This window comes from Poecilia reticulata, chromosome 1 (assembly GCF_904066995.2).
Source record: "Poecilia reticulata chromosome 1, P_reticulata-male-v2, whole genome shotgun sequence".
NCBI lineage: Eukaryota > Metazoa > Chordata > Actinopteri > Cyprinodontiformes > Poeciliidae > Poecilia > Poecilia reticulata.
In genome coordinates this window covers 10,975,891-10,994,117 of record NC_088830.1, presented here as the reverse complement: position 1 = coordinate 10,994,117, position 18,227 = coordinate 10,975,891, and the positions used below count along the sequence as shown (strand labels likewise).

At 40.9% G+C, this 18,227-nt stretch overlaps 2 protein-coding genes across 5 annotated transcripts; one reads left to right on the top strand and one right to left on the bottom strand.

Moving 5' to 3' along the window:
* Positions 1–2,692: 2,692 nt before the first annotated feature.
* On the top strand, positions 2,693–9,114 carry tnfsf14b (TNF superfamily member 14b). Of its 4 annotated transcripts, none has more exons than XM_008405480.3 (7): positions 2,693–3,757; positions 4,078–4,330; positions 5,091–5,165; positions 5,258–5,300; positions 5,453–5,509; positions 5,805–6,033; positions 6,153–9,114. In XM_008405480.3, exons 2-7 carry the CDS (start codon positions 4,136–4,138, stop codon positions 6,346–6,348), a joined length of 795 nt encoding a protein of 264 aa, XP_008403702.1. In that variant the 5' UTR covers positions 2,693–3,757; positions 4,078–4,135; the 3' UTR covers positions 6,349–9,114. The 4 variants fall into 4 exon arrangements, with proteins under 4 accessions (XP_008403702.1, XP_008403779.1, XP_008403853.1 ...); XM_008405557.3 differs by having other exon boundaries at positions 2,697–3,757; positions 5,091–5,159; XM_008405631.3 differs by having other exon boundaries at positions 2,697–3,757; positions 5,258–5,291.
* Positions 9,115–13,250: 4,136 nt separating this feature from the next.
* On the bottom strand, positions 13,251–16,345 carry LOC108166216 (uncharacterized). The gene is made up of 3 exons (XM_017304261.2): positions 15,571–16,345; positions 15,425–15,458; positions 13,251–14,353 (listed from the first exon to the last, which is right to left on the bottom strand). The coding sequence occupies exons 1-3, from the start codon at positions 15,808–15,810 to the stop codon at positions 13,968–13,970; spliced, it is 660 nt and encodes a 219-aa protein (XP_017159750.1). The 5' UTR covers positions 15,811–16,345; the 3' UTR covers positions 13,251–13,967.
* Between the last annotated feature and the right edge of the window lie 1,882 nt (positions 16,346–18,227).

Genomic DNA, 18,227 nt, shown 5'->3' with positions numbered 1-18,227 from the left:
GGTTTGTAGTAATTATTTCTTGTGGCTGTGTGGTTCTTGAAATCCCAGTCATTCACCTCATTGTGATAATTAAACTGATGAAGAAATCAAAGACAATAGCAACTTCTTCAAACCTTCAGGAACAGAGATTTATTTTTTTTTTTGCACGCAACACTAACCACAAGCCAAACAAATATGTATGTGACCTTAATGCAAAACAACATACATCATTGTCAGAGAGCAGCAATCAAAAAAGGGTGGAAATGTTGTCAAATGGGGAACAAAGGTAGATGAAATCACCTGGGGAATTTGTCTTTTAGAAATAGGAAATGTTATTTAGCTGGATGTGAGAGGATGGGGAAGAGGCCACTGGGTTAAATGGTTGACTAAGCACTAAAACACCTTCACTGCATGTCCTTTCTCTATAGTGTGTGTTTGGTAACACTTTATTTGACAGGGAGAGCATAAGGCTGACATGATGCTGTCATAATCATGACATAACATCTGAACATGAAGGAGTCTTTATGAATGTCTTACTGTTCTCATGACGTGTCATTCGGGGAAAAAATGACAGATTTAAAGTGCCAACTTTGCATTATTTTATAAATATTGACACTTTAATGCAAAGTTGGCATTTTTAATGGACTTTCCTTAAAGACTCCTTCATGTTTATGACAACGTCATGTCAGTCTTATGCACACCCTGTCAAATAAAATGTTACCTACTTTAGATATAGTTTGTCATTTTATGAAAGTATACATTGCTACTTTTATTTAATTTTGCTGTGGGGGTCGGGGGTGGGGGTTCTTGTGAATTGTTAGTTAATCAATATAAATCATCCACTCCCCTGTTTTCTACCCACTGTGTCCTGTTCAGGGTCACGTCAGTCGTATAGAGGTGGGCACACACCCTGAACAAGTTGAAGCTTCATCTCTGGTCCATGTAAATTACCTTATGTCACTAACTGTGAAAACAAGTGTCCATTTTCGAACCAAGAGGAAGTAAGCAGGTTGTCACTTCTTCAAAGAGTCACCATGAAAAAATAAGAACAAACCATGTTTATGTTGCTGGCGGGGAATTTGTTTTGGTGCAATGGAAAATGTTAAGTGTTGACATTTGTAGACCTCAAAGTAAATGTCATTAATATGTGCGGTGGTCTGACCTCATGGTGATACATGTATGTCAGGATGAACTCGTTCCCCTACGACTGCATAATAAATCACTTACTCTTCTTACAGTAAGTCTAATTCCAGCGTTCGTCTTAATGACGAAATGTATTTTTATGATTTAAGATGTCATTGCTGAACCAGCATAGGTCATGACTTTCTAACAGTAGTCTGAAAATTAGTAATTTAGATCAAAATGATCAAGTCGGGGCACCACCTGACTGGTTGGCAAATGGTATATAACTTCATTTCTGGATTTATTTGTTTTGGTTTATTTCTTTGCATGGAGTCCTTGGGTGGCTTACAAACACCTGGTGAAAATGTCTTGCCAATGGCACATTTAGAAATATATTTAACATGTAAAATTGTGATGTGTCCAATACATATTTTACCCACTAATGGGCAAAATAACATGCTGTAATAGTTGTAGCTTATTACAGCGTGAATGTGTGCACGCGCGCGCGCGTGTGTGTGTGTGTGTGTGTGTGTGTGTGCGTGTGTGTGTGCGTGCGCGTGTGTGTGTGTGTGTGAAATAGTGAATGACTGAATGTAGCGTAAAGTGCTTTGGAGTCCTCTGGACTCCAAAGTACAGGCAAATTTGAAGTTTATAATTTTAACCCTGTACTGATGAGTACAAAATCTACAATCAACCCAAACTCGTGTGCCCAGTTGTTCCTTAGAAACACGATTGGACTTTGGATGTTATGAAATCCTACCACCTCGGCTCAAATAAAACATTCAAAACGACCATGATGAGTGGAAGGAAACTTCCAGCTCAACATTATTCGAGTCTTAGCAAAGACTGGTGTGAAACCACTCTCCTCCAACGTTAGAGTTCTTGTTTTGAGCCGTCAGCCTTACAGTAAGGTTAACCCCATGGAGACCTAATGCGCCTCAGGGCATTTCTAGTTCTTACTGTCCCTCCCCGACGAGCAGAAGCCGCAGGCGCCTGTAGGCAGGGCCCCAATTTGGTCGGCATGTCGACTTCCGTCAGTCCTCTCTGCATCTTCATCTGCACCAAGCAAGACAGTTTACGCGTCTCACTTGTGTGAGAGGTTACAGTGTGTGGGCAGAAAGTAAGTCAGAGTGAATTGTGAGGTTTCGCCGTATGGAGTTTGTCTTGTCAAACTGTTTCCTCCAGTGACAGAGAGAAAGAGAGAGAGAGAGAGAAAAGGAAATTTGAAAGGTCTAGAGAAAAGGTTAGTTTAAATATAGGATATGGTTAACATAAAAAAATACATTTTACATCAACATTGTGAAAATGCTCAAGAATCTTTTCAGTTCACACATATTGAGCACAAGAAGAGGAAGTTAGCAGAGTGAGAGATTAAATCTCGTTGAAGTGAATGCAGTGCCTTGAAAAAGTATTTGTGCGCCTGAATCATATGAAAGACTTTACAGTGAGAATGCAGCTTAAATAATTAAAAACTAGCATACAGCTAATAACAACAACAATAATAATAATAACGAAACTTATATGTGAAAAGTCTGCTTTGCATTTGTATGTTTAGGCACAGGTAAAAATAAGTTATCAGGTCGTCTCACAGATCTTCAGTTGGATTTAGTTCTGGACTTTGACTGGGCCACTCTGCAACATCAACATGAATCACATGTAAAACTGTGATTGGGAAAAAAAGGAAGAGAGCAGAAAAGTAAATGAAGCAACTCCTCGACAAGACAATGACGGTAATTATGTGTAGAAATCCAAAGACGGAGGACAAGTTGCACCATGAATGTTGGTCTTTTGCAACACGTCGTCTACATCTGCTGCAGGTGGCGGCTGCTCAATTGGCAAAGCCTCGCAGCACGCAGGACAACTTGAGGACATTTTTACAGACACATATCAGCTCAGGGTGACTGCGTGAGGAGACAGAGGTGAGCTGCAATGTGGGTTATAGTGCTGTAGCCTGTGGTGGCAGAGATGCGTAGCGGTCAAATAGAAAGGATGTGACTGCTTCAACCTCAGGGCAAGTGTTAATGCGAAGCCCCAACACAACAACAAGCACGGCCCGACGCATCGAAAGATCACAGGCTCAAGAGGGACACTTACAAAATCGAGGCAGTTTCGAAGTCAGAAAAAAGAAACACAGAAAAACCGTGCACATGATCGGGAGGGAGAAGAAGGGAAAACACTGCAGAAAGCAAAAGGGAAGTGTCAGTTTTAGTTGACAGCTATATACAGCAGGGAGTGTCCCTTACAGATGCAAACACACAGACTGATCACACTCTCTCTCTCTCTTTTGCTCTCTCGCTCTCTGCATGTCTTTTCCCCATGTTATCTTCATTTCCTCCTTACAATAGCTTGCTTCAAAAGCAATATAAGTGACATTTGACAGCAGGCAAGCAAATACGACTACAGAGGAAGGATTAAAGTTTGAACACTTGACAGGACCTCTCCCTTCAGAGATGGACAGATCTGGCAGAAACGTAAAATAGTTGGTGGTAGAACAGATTTATAGTATTATTTATTGATTATTTTCGGGTTTTTGTTTTTGTTTTTTTTTGGCTCTGAATGCCTGTGCTGGTCAAGATTGCAAACAAACTTCAGAGGTCTGAGTAAGAAGAAGGAGCTGAATGGTTGATTGAGCTGTGGACGGACACTTACATCTGAGGTAATGTTCATTTAAAGAACTTGGAGGACTGTGTACAATTATGTATACGCCTTGTGGTTTTTTATAATTCAATAGACCGGTGATGACTGTCTTTGTCAAAGTAGTAGTGAGGATGTGAAGAAATCACTTTGCTTCCAGGATCTGGTTGCGCCACATGGGTCTTCTGTAAACTTAGACCCTTCAGACGTTATTTAAGTAACTTTTATGCTCCTTTGCCGGCTTGTTTTTGCCGTTTATCTTCCACATTTTGTTTCTCTGTCTAAGCTCTGCCTGCCGAGCTCTGCCTGCCGAGCTAAGACCCATTTTTCTCTCTTTTTCAGTAACTCTTCTCCAAGCTACGCTAGAGCACACAGGGGGACTGTGACCGACCCAGTTAGGATGTCAGAGGACGGCTCGGCCCCCACGCCGCAGGTGTTTGTGGTGGACAGCCAGGCCTGCTACCTGTCCGTGCCCAAGAAGAAGTCAACCTGGGCCAGAGCGGTCCAGAAGTTCCTCCCTCCTCTCCTGATTCTGTTCGCGCTGGCAGTCATTGTTGAGGGATATTTAATCTACATACTTTACCAAAGAACCGAGGTAAGGAGAGTGTCTCTTGGCGTGTCTGCTCGGATGAGGGGAGACCCTCTAGGGCTCAGTGAGACTGGAAATTCCTCCGCGTGGCGATTTGCATATTTTCTTCTACGTCACATGGCAGCGTAGAAGAAGATTCTGCTCGGGTCATCTCTTACTCGCGAAGTTCTGGTCAAAACTGACGAAGGCGTCACAAGATTTCAGTCTGAATTTGTACTTCCTTTTTCTCTTTCTGTCTAAACTGCAGATGTGTGGCGTTAACCCCAGGCTTAATGCCATGCTATATGTTTTGTTATGACACCTTAACTATTTTATTTCATGCTCTCTGGATTCACTAAAACCTAAATTTAGTTGTGAATTTGTGGAACTTGGGGTTAACCAGGGTCAGATCTGATTTTGTCTTTAGGGTTTCTTTTTGTATTTCAAGTGGTAATTATATTTACTACTTTTTACGTAAGGATTTTATATATATATATATATATATACATATATATATATATATATATATATATATATATATATATATATTTTTTTTTTTTTCTTTCTTTTTTCTTTTTTTTTTTAAACCGGAAGGATTCTCCATTTTCCAAATTAGGAGGGGATAAAAAGGGTTTGCACTTCTTAGCCACCTTTCCAGAATGATTTACTGTCACTGCATTTCTGTTCCTACATGCAATGATTTCTCCTTTCAGTCATTCACAGACAACTTGACTCTCCAGCTCATTTTTAGATTGCTCACGCTCATTTTCCTTCTCGTTCCCTGCAGGCCCTTTCTGGCTGTGTGTCTAATAATCTGTGCCATAACGTGTCCCACCCTGGGAACTCTGATCAGCAGGTAAATGTATGTGCATATAGAACGTGAATCGTCAGACACTGAGTCATTTTTTTTCTGCTTAAACAAATTCACTTTTTTGTGTCTTTTTTTTTTTCCAGGATGGGAAAACATCAAGACGAATAGGAACTCAAGGTTGGAATGGTGATTAATGTGTTGTTGTTTTTTTATTTTTAAAGAAAGCATCAGGCTGCAGCTGTTATTACTGCCTTTGTTCCCCCAGAACTTTATCTTTTTCCATATTAATTGATTAGTTTGTTGATTTAACAAGCGATGTTATCTGGTTTTCTCGACAGAATCCAATGAAATTCCTCCACTGCAGCCACAGAAACGGCCCTTTGCTCACTTGATGGGTAAGAACCCCCATGATGTCATCATTTCAACCAGCTTTCAACCACATTTGATCATCAGATCAGGTCTTTATGTTGATGTTTCACTTTTAAAAAAATTATCTTTTTTACCACAATTTCATGTTGCCCAGATGAGGAAGCAACACAGTGTCTGCTTTGTCTGTTCAAAAATGTAAAAAGTTGAATTTAGTCCAGTTACACGTTATTTCAGCTTATCTCAGGGTTTTCCGTTTCAGTTTTGTGACGCACCAATAGTGTACCTCACGATACAATGTTGTGTTTTTCTTTTGTGTTTAAGGAGCTGAGAAGTCGAAAGACAACGTAGTGCAGTGGAAATCACAGGGTCACGAAGACAGAAGGAGAATGGAGTACCGCAACAGCCGATTGGTAATCAACCAGGAAGGCTACTACTACGTCTACTCCAAGCTGGTAGTGGACGTTTCGGAGGCAACATCGCCTATCGTCCACACGATCATGAGTAAACCCAGTGGCTATGGTTCACTTGTAGAGCTTCTGAAGTCCAAAAGGTGGGCTTTTTCTCCACATTTGCTCTTGTTCCTTTTGTGCCTGATGCATACACCTCCCACCCCTCCAAATGCAACACAACTATAACCAAATCTGACTCTTCTCACTGTTTGTCTTTCAGTAACTGGGGCCCAAAGAAAAGTTCAGATAGTTCTGAAAATCGTGGCAATTCAAGCGAGGACAAATGGAGAAGCTTTCTGTCTGGGATTTTCCTCCTGCAAGACGGAGATGAAATTTATGTCACTCTGAGCAACATGGACAAGTTGTCTCCTGAGGCCAATGAGAACTGTCTGGGTGCCATCTGGATAGACTCTTAGACAATAGCAGAAATACCTCTGTGCTAGCTCTTTTGACCAGTCTAATATATGTACCCCACAACTGATGGATATAATTCTGAGAACAATGAAAAAGCAAATAGTTTTGACATAAAAGTATCTGACATTCAGATTATATATATATATATATTTACGTTGTAATTATTCCTCATATTTTGGTGTTTAAATAAAAACAAATACTACAAAACAAATTGTAAGAGGATCTCTTTCTTTGTAGCGTAAACACAAGCCATAATATGATTTATTTTTCTGTTCACATGATGAACTGAGAGAAAAATCAGCTTGGATAACATTAAACCGCAGTCAACCCACATTACCGGGCTGCAGGTGTACAAATGTGCAACCAGCTTAAGGGAGAGTTTGTGTATGTATGTATGACTGTATGCGTGTCTGAGTGTGTGTGTGTGTGTGTGTGTGTGTGTGTGTGTGTGTGTGTGTGTGTGTGTGTGTGTGTGTGTGTGCGTGCGTGCTTGTGTGTGTGTGTGCGTGCGTGTGCGTGTGCGTGTGTGTGTGTGTGTGTGTGAGGAGCAGGATGTGGTTGAGGAAGGACGCAGAAAGGAGGAGGAGTGAAATAAAGTGCTGCTTGTTGCTGACTCAGCTCTTCCCACAGTGAGTGAGTTTCAGAAACGCAGCAAAGTTTCAAATGGAAAAAAAGAAAAAAGAAGAAAGAAAAAAAAAATAGGCGCAGACAATGCAGAAGTCTGGAAATGAAAGTTTGACAGTGATCAAGATTCTCTGTCTAGAGCCGTGACAGAGTGAAGAAAGACAAACGCGGCAATGCAGAACACAAAGCTCCACACTTGGAAACAAATTGAACTGAGAGCAGAGAAAAGAAAAGAAAGAAAGAAAGAAAGAAAGAAAGAAAGAAAGAAAGAAAGAAAGAAAGAAAGAAAGAAAGAAAGAAAGAAAGAAAGAAAGAAAGAAAGAAAGAAAGAAAAAAAGAAAAAAAGAGCTGCCAGGTGGAGGAGCAGGTAACCAGATCACCTCTGAGAGACACATGTGAAAGGACGGAGCAGGTTTCTGCATTTGAACAAAATTTGGGTCATTTCCTGCTGCGAGAGCTCGATAAACATCTCCACATTTTGATGCTCTGGTAAACAGACCTATAAACAGCTTCTTGTGCAAGAAACTGTGCATGCTTGGCCCAAGTGCTTTAATTTGAAAACTGTTCTGGACTAAATATGCTACACATATTTTTATTTTTATTTGCATCATATTAATGTTCAGCTGCATGACAAACACTGGATTCTTTACAACTTTGCACATTTTATTTGAAGCATGTAGCGCTGACCAGATAGTATAGTCACAATCAAGACAAAAGAGGGTTTGCTGAAGAAAAAGTATTCATTATTCTTTAATTTATATGTGCACACTGTGTACATGAAGTGTGGCTTTACAATTGTGCAACCCAATGCAGTCAGAAATCAACTAATTATTAAATAGAGATCAATAGTAAACAAACAGCATCTTGAAACGCAAGGAGAAATCTGGCCTTTGTGGAAAAGTCAAATGCAAAAATACAACAACACATTTTTAAAGAAACTCAATGCAGAAACTCAAGAAGTCAATGCAGATTTCCATAGCAAATGTGTGGGAGAGGGTGATCTGGTCCAGTTTAACTTTTGGGCTGAATCGCTTTGTGTATTGATGAACATCAATACACAAAGCCAGCGTATTGCCAGCGTCACATGGCGCTGGCAGCATCACGGTGTGAGGACGCTCCTCTTCACCTTCCAGCAGGACGAGTCTAAACAAAGAGCCAGAACTCCGGCATTGCTTAGATCAAAGCATAACCACATGTTCAAATGGCCTAGTCAAAGTCCAGGTCAAACTTCAACTCTCAAACTGTGGTGAAATATGAAACTTATGTTTGTAGATGATCTCGTTTCAATCAAAGAGGTAGGGAGCTATTCTGCAAAAAAATAAGAAAAAAAACCCAAATGGGTGCATATTTCAGTCCTTAAATCCAGAAATCTGGTAGAGACATAAATAAAAAGTCTGCAGGTCGGTTCTGCGAAGTATTGATTATGCTCTCATTTGTATGATCTGTCAGTAGGTGGATGTTTGCTGTTGAAATGTGACAAAAGGCTTAAAAGTTCTGTAAAAAAAGCTCAGAGCAAAATGAGCTCAGACTTGCTTTAGGGAGTTTTCACATCATCCCTTTACAACCCAACTGTAGTTTGTCTGTCCGGTTCGTTTGTGGAGGTCTGAATACGCAACCGAACTCTGATGCAGACAAATACCAACAAACTCTGGTCTACCTAAAAACCTCGGGCTCAGTTCGGTTAGCGTGAACTCTTGTGTGGTTAAAATGCATGTAAACACCAAGGGGACCGGCGAACAGCGCTCCTAAAGCAGGAGGAGGCCTGTAGCGCAGGGCATTCTGGGTAAGTACAACCAAAGCAAATGCGAGAGGAACAGGATTTTCCAATGGCTTGGCAAAGAAAGCAAACCACACCAGCTGAAAATGTAAAGAAATGTTGCAAATTTGGTCCCTGATGGAACCGAGTCCACCAGACCATCAGGTGTGAAGACGCCCTATAAGACAGCAGTGGTGGCTCTGAACCAACCTGGGCAAATACAAGCTTTGCTACCACAAAAATAACCACACTGGAAAGAAAAGCAGCGCAGCTGTGCCATCGTTCTTAGAGCAACGTGCTCCAATGCTTTCAACTATCCCACAGAGGCACAAAACCGCAGAAATGAGTCAGTAAACAAGCTGACAAATGCAAAAAAAAAAAAAAGAAACCCTGCATGCAAAGGTAGCACTGTCACCGCTCTGCACTGTGGGACTTGGCAAACATGAAACAGGAGAGTTTCATATCCAAACCATAAAAGACTCTCGTCTTACCCCAACCTGACTGGGGAAACAGAAGTGACACCCCTTAATCAGCACAAGAAACGTAAACCACAACCACCCCCAACCACCTGATGCAAAGGTTCTGCTAGTCGACGCAGCCTGCACTTTCATAGTCAAGTTTACTGATCCGGTGATAAGCGGTTTCTGCAAAAATATTATCAAGGTTGACCTCTAAAATACTTTCGGAGCCTGCCCCCGGAAATGCAGAAAATGCGCCCAACTTGGTAGATACCAAAGCAACGCTGGTTGCAAGAAGTGATTTCTTCTGATAATCAAGTTTTAAATCTCTGTTGTGAGAAACGATCAGGAGTCTTTGAACTAAAACTACTTAGAGAGGCAGTTCTTCACAAACCAGATGTGGCGTTAACTCACCACGTCAGAGCTGCAGGTCAACTACAAGCAGAATCATAATCCGTTACCATTTCCACCATATTCTTCAAACTGAACTGCGCTGGCATTTGTACGTGTAAATAAACGATCTCTTGCAGAGCAAACTTGCAAAAGATGCATGTAGGAACATCTCGACTGGGAAGAATCTTTGATTCTTAGTGCAAGCCTATTATCCTGAAGCCAGAGGTTAAACTCTACAAACAAGACGACATGCCCGTATCGCAATAGCAGTTTTGCTAAACTCCTGACCAACTACTTATAAACTGAACCTCATGACAACTTCCTGATCTTCCCCTTCAATCTCTAACAGGTTTTATTCTGGTATCGCCTTGTATTTGTCTCCATGCGTCTTTCCCATCAACTGATGAGACCGATGGGACTGAGTTTGTGTTGCAGTCTTTTCATTGACCAGATCATCTGTGCCACATGCAAAAGCTCGGGTTGCTGTCTCACAGCCTAACGCTGCTTTAAACTTCAACCCAACCGATGATCACTTTCAACGGTACCACACTGAAAGGGGCTAAATCTCACGCTTTTGAGATTTTGCGTGTAAACAATTTGAGAATAATACAACCTTTTCCTTCGTCTTGAACATATCTACAAACGCGTGGTTGTCGGGGAAGCAAAAGTCTAAAGGGTGTGAATTCTTTTGCGATGCACCGTCGTCCTTTTCCTTTCAAGAGAGGCGTGTTGGGGTTCATATTTGGTAGGCGGCAGTAAGCAGGATGCCATAGAGTGGGTGTAGCACCATATGGAAGCGTTGCTGAAGCAACGGCAGGTGTTGTGGCGTCAAGGCGAAAGGTGTACGGCTGCTTCTCAGCAGGCTTTTAAGGTAAGACTGAGCTTTGTTGCGTCGCACTGCTGTAGATTTAACAGGGAGCCTTCACATCACCACCTGAAGCGACTTTTTGATTTACTGCACAAACGCCTCCATCATGTTGGATGCAGGAATGTGGAAAGGAACTGGTGGATTCCTAATTAAAAATGGTCAGTTTTAGATATACTTTTTTTTTTTTTTTTTAAGACATGGAGAAGACAAAAGGACTGTAAATGTAAGTACATCAGCTTAATTCAGGCTGTAAATCATGTTTCTTCCTGAAATCTTTTGTTAGCTTCCACGTTGACACCAACATTTGCATGAGATATGGATACGGTGCAAACGCGCCCGTTGAAATTTCTCAGCGTGGGTTCTTGTCGCTCCAGAACAAAAAAAAAAAAAAAAAAAAAAAAAAAGCACAAAAGAGGACCACAACTTGGCGAGTCTGAGATTTGCAACCTGTCGCCTGCGCTGTCGCTCTTCCTCTAAATGTTGCGTGCAACGCTTACTGTCAGCCTCCCGCTGGGTTCACCGGGTTTCAGCCTGTTTTCTGCACGGCTTTTGGTGTGAAAGCAGCTACCTGTAAAAACGATGCTAACAGTGACTCAGAACAGCGAGGCTGCGGGTTACTCAGCCAAGAGCCGAGGGAGAAACTGAGGTAGCGTTCCTTTAAGCTCAGCACACTAGTAGTTTCAGAGGATGCTGGAGTGTTTGAAGTACCTCTGAAGTTCGACTCTTTGAAACCTTTTTTATTTTATTATTTTTTTTTTTTGCGTAATCAGTTCAGAAAGTGAAAGAACAGCTTCCCATTGCTTTGCTGTTTCGGATCGGACACTTTTAGACAACGAAGAGCCAGATTGTGATTTTTGTTTAAATTTTATTTTCACGCATCAAATCAGTAAAAATGTGTTCTGCATTGTTTTCATGAGGTATGAAGTGTCTTGTGGCATTTTGTTTGATTTCTGCTCTCAGGTTAAGTTCTGACCTCTCACTTAACGAAACTCTTCGTTTCATTCCCGCCGCAGCTACAGAGCTCAGTTTTAACACTTAGATGTTCTCAAAATGATGAATGTTTTTTGATTTTTTTACTTTCCAAGCCAAATGTTTAAAAATAGTAAAAAATAAATAAATAAATTAATTTAATTATTAAAAAATTATAATTAAAAAAACGTTATGCATATTCAGTTTCTGCACAAGCTCCGTCTCTCCTATGTCGTGAAGGAAGTCCAAATTTGGTAATGTGTTGTTTCCTGAGGCTGGTTTGATTTTTGACTGACAACGAGATGCATTAAGCAGTTTTTTTGGCTCTATATGTGTAACATATATGTGTAAATAGCTGGTATCAACCACACACCTTCGGTGCATATACAGTCACAACAATCTAGATAATCTAAGATAACCCTTGAATTTTACAATTTCCTGTATGATCAAATGCAACATCTTTCCCAAGACATTACAAGCATTTTATTTCCTGATTTTTCCAAATTGCTGCATGTCTTTGTTCAAAAGTCTGTTCTTGTTCAGGTAAATCTCTGCGAGTCGCCAAGTTTGTGTTTTATCCTCGTCTCATTAGTGTCTTTAAACCTTCAGAAAAGTTTCTCTCTGACCTGCTCAGGAATCCAAAGCGAAGGAAATCATAACCTCCACCACTGTCCAGTCCCTGGTGACCACCATGCGCCGACATCCGCTGCCCAGTTGTGTCTTCCACCCGAAAAAATGCCATGAATTGGTGGACAATCTTACAGCATGTGAGTTGGACTGAGCTAGAACTTTTCCTTGTCCTTTTGGGGTTTCGGGCAGCAAACGTTTCCCGTTTCATCTCCTTATTCCAGTGGAGTCCAGAAGGTCAGTGTCCTGCAGATTTCCCTGGTTCATCACACTTAAAATCAAATGGTGGTTCATTAACGGGTCTGTGCTGTTCATGAGTTCATTGGACCGTTTGAGTCAGCTGTGTGGGAGCAGAGACACATCTGGAACTGATGCCGGTCTTTAAAATAACCATTAAGTCATGAAATCTCCAATTACACTATTGGATATAATCCACTTCAAACACTTCAAAACTTTTAGGGTACCGATCGGCTTGTTTCAGGAAAAAAAAACTTCATTCTGTCAGACAGCAAGAGGTCTGTGGTTTTGGTTTTGTTTTTTTTAAAGCTTGCATTTCTCAGTTTTGTTCTTCAACAGGGATTCCTAAACTCTGAACTTATTTTTATGAATTTATGAATATATAAAACTTCAAAACACATTTTTAGGAATGCAATTCTTAGAAAAACTCAGTAAAAAGGTGCTATTTGTACTTCAGATAGAACAAAGTTACTTAATAAGTCAATCAGAGTTTTTATATTTATGATGACCTGTGACCTCTGATGAATTGGGGCCATAAAGTGAAAGCATATGGCAAAACAAAAGATTTGCACATTCCCTTTAAATGCAATAAATCCATCAGATGTTTTAAATCACATGTACTCCTTCCAAATGCATTTTTGCATCTTCATAGGAAGCAGCACAGCAATCTTTAAACATTTTGTTTGTTTGTCTTTTTGTCTGCGCTGGCTAAATTAAGAGCGTATTTCTCATATCTTGTGGCCGGAAATTTTTTTTTTTTGCTTGACATCAACACAGGAGGTGTAGAAAAAAAAAAAAAGTGTGCATGTTTGCTGGCCCACAGGTTTTTTTCTCTTTTTTTCAAAACCGCTCGCTGCAATCAACAAACAGGATGTGATGTGCGTCCAGTTCCCGTTACAGTCTCCGTGACACCAGGGAACTTTCCCTCACCTAAGTAAAGCTTCATAAAATCCACTTGAAACGTTGCACATGTGATTTTACTTTTTGATATTTATTTTTTCATTTTTGCAATAAACTTAAGAACATTACATCCATGTTTGACATGGATTACAACAAAAATACATTCACGTTTGAATAGTTATGTCCATAGGACTTACATTTTTCTCACAAGCGGAACGTTTTCCCGGCTCGCGAGTTTCCACATGGAATGCGTCTCATCCGTAATCGCCGGTCGCGATTGCAGAACTTTGTCTCCTTGACGACGTGTTACCCTTTGTTTTGTGAAACAACATCCAGCTCCCCGAGTTCAAAACTGAACCAAATCGGTGCGGTAACAATGCATTGCACATCAACACATATGTAGTGGCATCTACAGCAATAATAGAACATTCCCACAGATATAAATATAGATACATAAATAAAACTTGAAATAAATACACTGCAAGATGATGCAGAAAACTGAGTTTTTTGATATTGAGTGATGTTTGTCCTGAGATTTCTCTTTAAAGTCCTTGCAGAGACTCTTTGGTTTTAAATCTTCAGTGCAAAAAAAAAAAAAAAAAAAAAAAACAAACAAACAACAAAAACAAAACATCCCACCTCAACTCTTGACTGGTATCGGTACCGATATCAGCACGTTTCCGCCTTCCTGAGCTTACACAAAGAACTCACTGGTGTTTGCGTTTGTGTTGCGACCCCCCCACAGGGTCAGGGTCCCGTTCTCTTCCAGACATCTGCAGCCGCAGATCGTCAGTCTACGAGAAACACCCCGAGCCCCGATCTGTTCACGTCCAAACTCCAGTTCTCCTTTATCTTCTTCGGTACAGTCATCTGAGTGATCAGGTCTTCATTGTCCAGCTGGGTCACTGTCCAGCACTTTTTACTGACGGGCGTTTTCTCCACGTCGTCCGTAAGCTCCACGTTGCAGGTGAGCTTGCCGGTCACCTCCAGCTTGAGGACGCCTGCTTCGCATTTGTGTGTGCAGTTGATAGTGACCTGGATGTACATGAAGTAGGTCCCCTTCTTCAACGGCGTCAGGGATCGCTTCAATGTGTCGTACTGGAAGTTGCTCCCAATCTCTGTCCTTTCGCCATAACGGACGGCCCTCCAAGACATTGTAGTGTTGTCTAGTTTACCTAAGACAGAATACAAACATGCGGTTGGTTAGAAGATGGTTACTGAGGGTTAGTAAGCCCAGATGATATCCATTATTATATGTGCTTAGATAATAAGCATTTTTTACATTTTAGATGCAGAAGAAAAACACCTTTTAGAGGTCTATGCTTTGAAAATGAGAAGGGAGAAGACGACTGAGGGCCAAAAGAGCCGAAATATATTTATAAAACACATTTTTCTGTATGTATGACATCAACAACTCAAAAAATTGTAATAAATACGTTAAATAAATGTTTTAGTTTAGTGCTTGTTAAATATGCTGTTAAATGAGTCAATGCTTTCTGAAATACACAACCGTTTAACAAATTTCCTTTTCATTCAGTTCATTCTGAAATTATGCATAAACCTTTTATTCTTAATGTGCTGCAGCTGTTCTAAGATTATTTACTGTCTCCAAGTTGACCCGACATCTGATTGGCTGACATGCACAGCAGTGCAGGCTGATCATGTCGGTCCTTCCTACACAAACTGAGCTGCAGCACCTTTAAAATATGACCGAATAAATACTTAAAATTAATATTTAGACAAATAAACCCCTATATTTATTATTATTATTGTCCATTTTCATGCTCCATATTTACCAAAAATCTGAATTTCAATATAATTTAATTGCATGACAAACAGTAGACATTTCATTATTTTATTTTACAATTAACAAACTGACACATTGACACATTTTTTCTATTTTTTAAGGAATTCATCAGTTTTATCACAGCTATATATACATGTATTTATTCAACTGCAGTGCTTTTGACCCTCTATATTTGGCAGAATATCAAATTATTATATAGAATTTTTCTACATAAAAACTATAATTATTTTTTTAGCATATTTTCACTGGTTTATTCTCTCTGTCATTTATTTATTTTATTCCACTGTGGCACTTTAAAAATACTGAATTCATGCTCTCGCTGCCAGTTAACACTTGGAAGTAGCTATTTCTGCTTTGTTGATTTAATTTTGGATGTGAGCTCGTTTAAAAAAAAGCAACGGCTTTGTTGAAATTAGAGCAAATAAAAAGAAATACTCACTCTCATTGGCTTCCAAGTAAGCAAAATTGTGCATCTGTTGAGAAAAAGAAAAAAGAAAAGGACATGTGTCAGAAAACAACCAAAAGTTATGAAAAAACAAAAAACAAAAACAGAAGCAGGTTGTTATTAACGAAAACGCGGGTTACCTTGTAAGCTGGAGAGGGGGAAGGAGACCCACTGTCCACCAGGCGGGCGTGTATCGATCCGGGGTCACGCAGCTCGGAGCGCAGCTCCTTCACCACCAGCATCCCGCCGACAGCCAGAGCCGTGACCGCCACGAACAGGACCACGACGGACATGCCGAGGAAGAAATCCACCAAGCTCCGACGCCGTCCGACGCTTTTCTGGAGAGACTCCACGTCCGCTTGGTTGCTGCTTTGCTCCATTGGTCTGTCTGCTGTTGCCGAGATTGTGTTGCGGCGCGAAACGCTCAAAAGTGCCAATGCAAGTTAAGAAAAACAAGTACAAGAAAAGGCAAAGACGAGTCCTCCAGCCGATGGATCAGTTGCCTCCTGGGAGTTTAGTCCGCTCTGTTAATCACCTCAGCTCAGTCCTGCTGTTTGGTAAAGTGTGGCGGCTCTGAGCTCCATGACAGGATCATTTATAGGGCGCTCTCCACAGCACGCTCTCAGATAGAGGAAAAAAAAAATACGGAAGTCATGGGTTTCCCTCCCCGCCTCCATACAGACTCACGCACGCACGCACGCACGCACACACACGCACGCACGCTAACCGTCTCCCCTCCCCTCCCTGCTCTCGCTCAGCTTCTCTCACTGGAGGTGCGAAAACTAGACTTTCCGCGGCTCTCCTCTTCTGTTGCGCAAGTGCGTCTCAGAGAGGAGAGCTTGTGGAAACCGAAAGGAAAAGACAGAAAAAGCATCACATAAGGGCTTTTTATCATCAGTATTTATTTATTACCTGGCTACATTCCTATACAGTCAACAACAACAACAAAAAAAAAGAAAAAAGATACAAACTCGTACCTGAACCCATGGAGGGGGCGGCCCCTCCCTATAGAGGCCCCAGGATGTTCTATTAATGGGAAGGGTGGAGTGCACGTGGGTGGATATTAAACATGATGAAAAGGAGTGGGATTTTTTTTTCTCTGTCTCTTTCTATTCCAAGACGTAAAGTTTAGGTAATACGTGGGAGAGAGAGAGGCCAGGCATCTCTGCTTGTATCTACTTGGCCGTCAGATAAAGCGATGGGTTTGAACACGCTGTGCAGACGTATTCAGAGAGGTAGGCTATCAGATGGGAGTGGGATGACGAGCTGGATGAAACTCCAAGGATTTTTCCAAATACAATAATAAGATGACACGTGTCCGGATGCACCGCAATCGAGATCAATTCGGGATTTGACTTTCTGAACCGATTTCGTGTTGATCTGACCCGTTTGGTTTTATTGGACCATGTAGTTATTGCACATCCTCCACTCTCAGAAAGAGGTCAGCTTCCTTTCGCCTTCTGTAAGAAAACAGGCCCACAGCATCACAGATCCTCTACCTTGGTGTAGCAGAGTTTTTAGTGGCGCTCTGCTTTGCGTCAGACGCACTCTGAAAAGCCAAATCTTGGTCTCGTCTGAGTAAAATGAGTCTGAGATGTTTATATTTGTGATGGTAGGGCAGAAAAGACTGGGTGAGCCCGAGAGACTCCACTCTTTGTTGTGTTTCTCCAAACGCCAAAGTTCAGAGAATATCGAATCGGTTGTAAAAGCGATGTAATATGAAAATGTCACATTTATGTCAAAGGGTTTGCAATGACCGTCGAAACAATCGTGTCCTTTCATGAGATACCAACTCGGTTGAATAGTACTTACTCCTCAATTTCTCGTCTGATTTCTCAAATTTTCCTGGGATTATGACACTCAGTAAGCCGTTTCATCTTTTCCCTGCTGCTGTATAGTAAATATATTCACATGATCATTTTGGTTGACATTTGGTTGACATCGGCCACATGCAGCAGTTATAGCTAACTGCACATTGTTGACATTTCTGTTGCATAAAGTATTTTATGAACTGGCTACGTGAATTTAAAGTTCCTCTAAACTTTAACAACTTCATAAAAAATAAACTTTTTTTTTCTCTCCTGTTTCCATTTGTCAGTTTTCACGTTAGAAACAACTAAACTGATGTTTTCGGTAGAAGAAAAAAAAAACAAAAATCACATTTCAAATGGTAATGTCTCATCAAACAGCCAAAACTCAAAAGACTAGATTTAAATCCCGACTTTGATGTTTGCTGCGTGTCGTTTCCAAATCAGATGCTTATCTCACCAGACTACGAAGCGCAGCGAGAAGTGACGTGGGTCGCAATCGACGGGATACAGGAATCCATTTCGACCAAAACAAAACAAACCTGAGAACGTGCGACAGAAAAACATCCTAAAATAAGTTCCTCGGGTTACGTCAGGGGGAAAGTCTGTTGTGTCGACAGAAGTTTGGACTGTGCGGTGCGTTGCGAAAGAAAGCTCACTCCATGAACTTTCCACGTCTTGCTGCTTGATGGCTGCAAACTTCTTTGCGTGTGTTTTTGGGGATCATGTGATGGGCGACCACAAAGTAGGCCGTAACTGTGAAGCAGGTTGGTTTCGTGTGTGTGTGTCATGCATTAATGTTGAATCAACACTTTGTAGAAAACATCAAATTGCAGCTGTCAGTGTTTCGGGACTTAGATGTCTCTATAGGTCAGTTTTGTGGATCAGAAGAGAAGTTATTTATTTATTTTTTGCAAAGTACATCAAGCAATTCTCAATTCTGTTCATATTTTCAATTAAATTCAGGTCTAAACTTTGACTGGGCCATT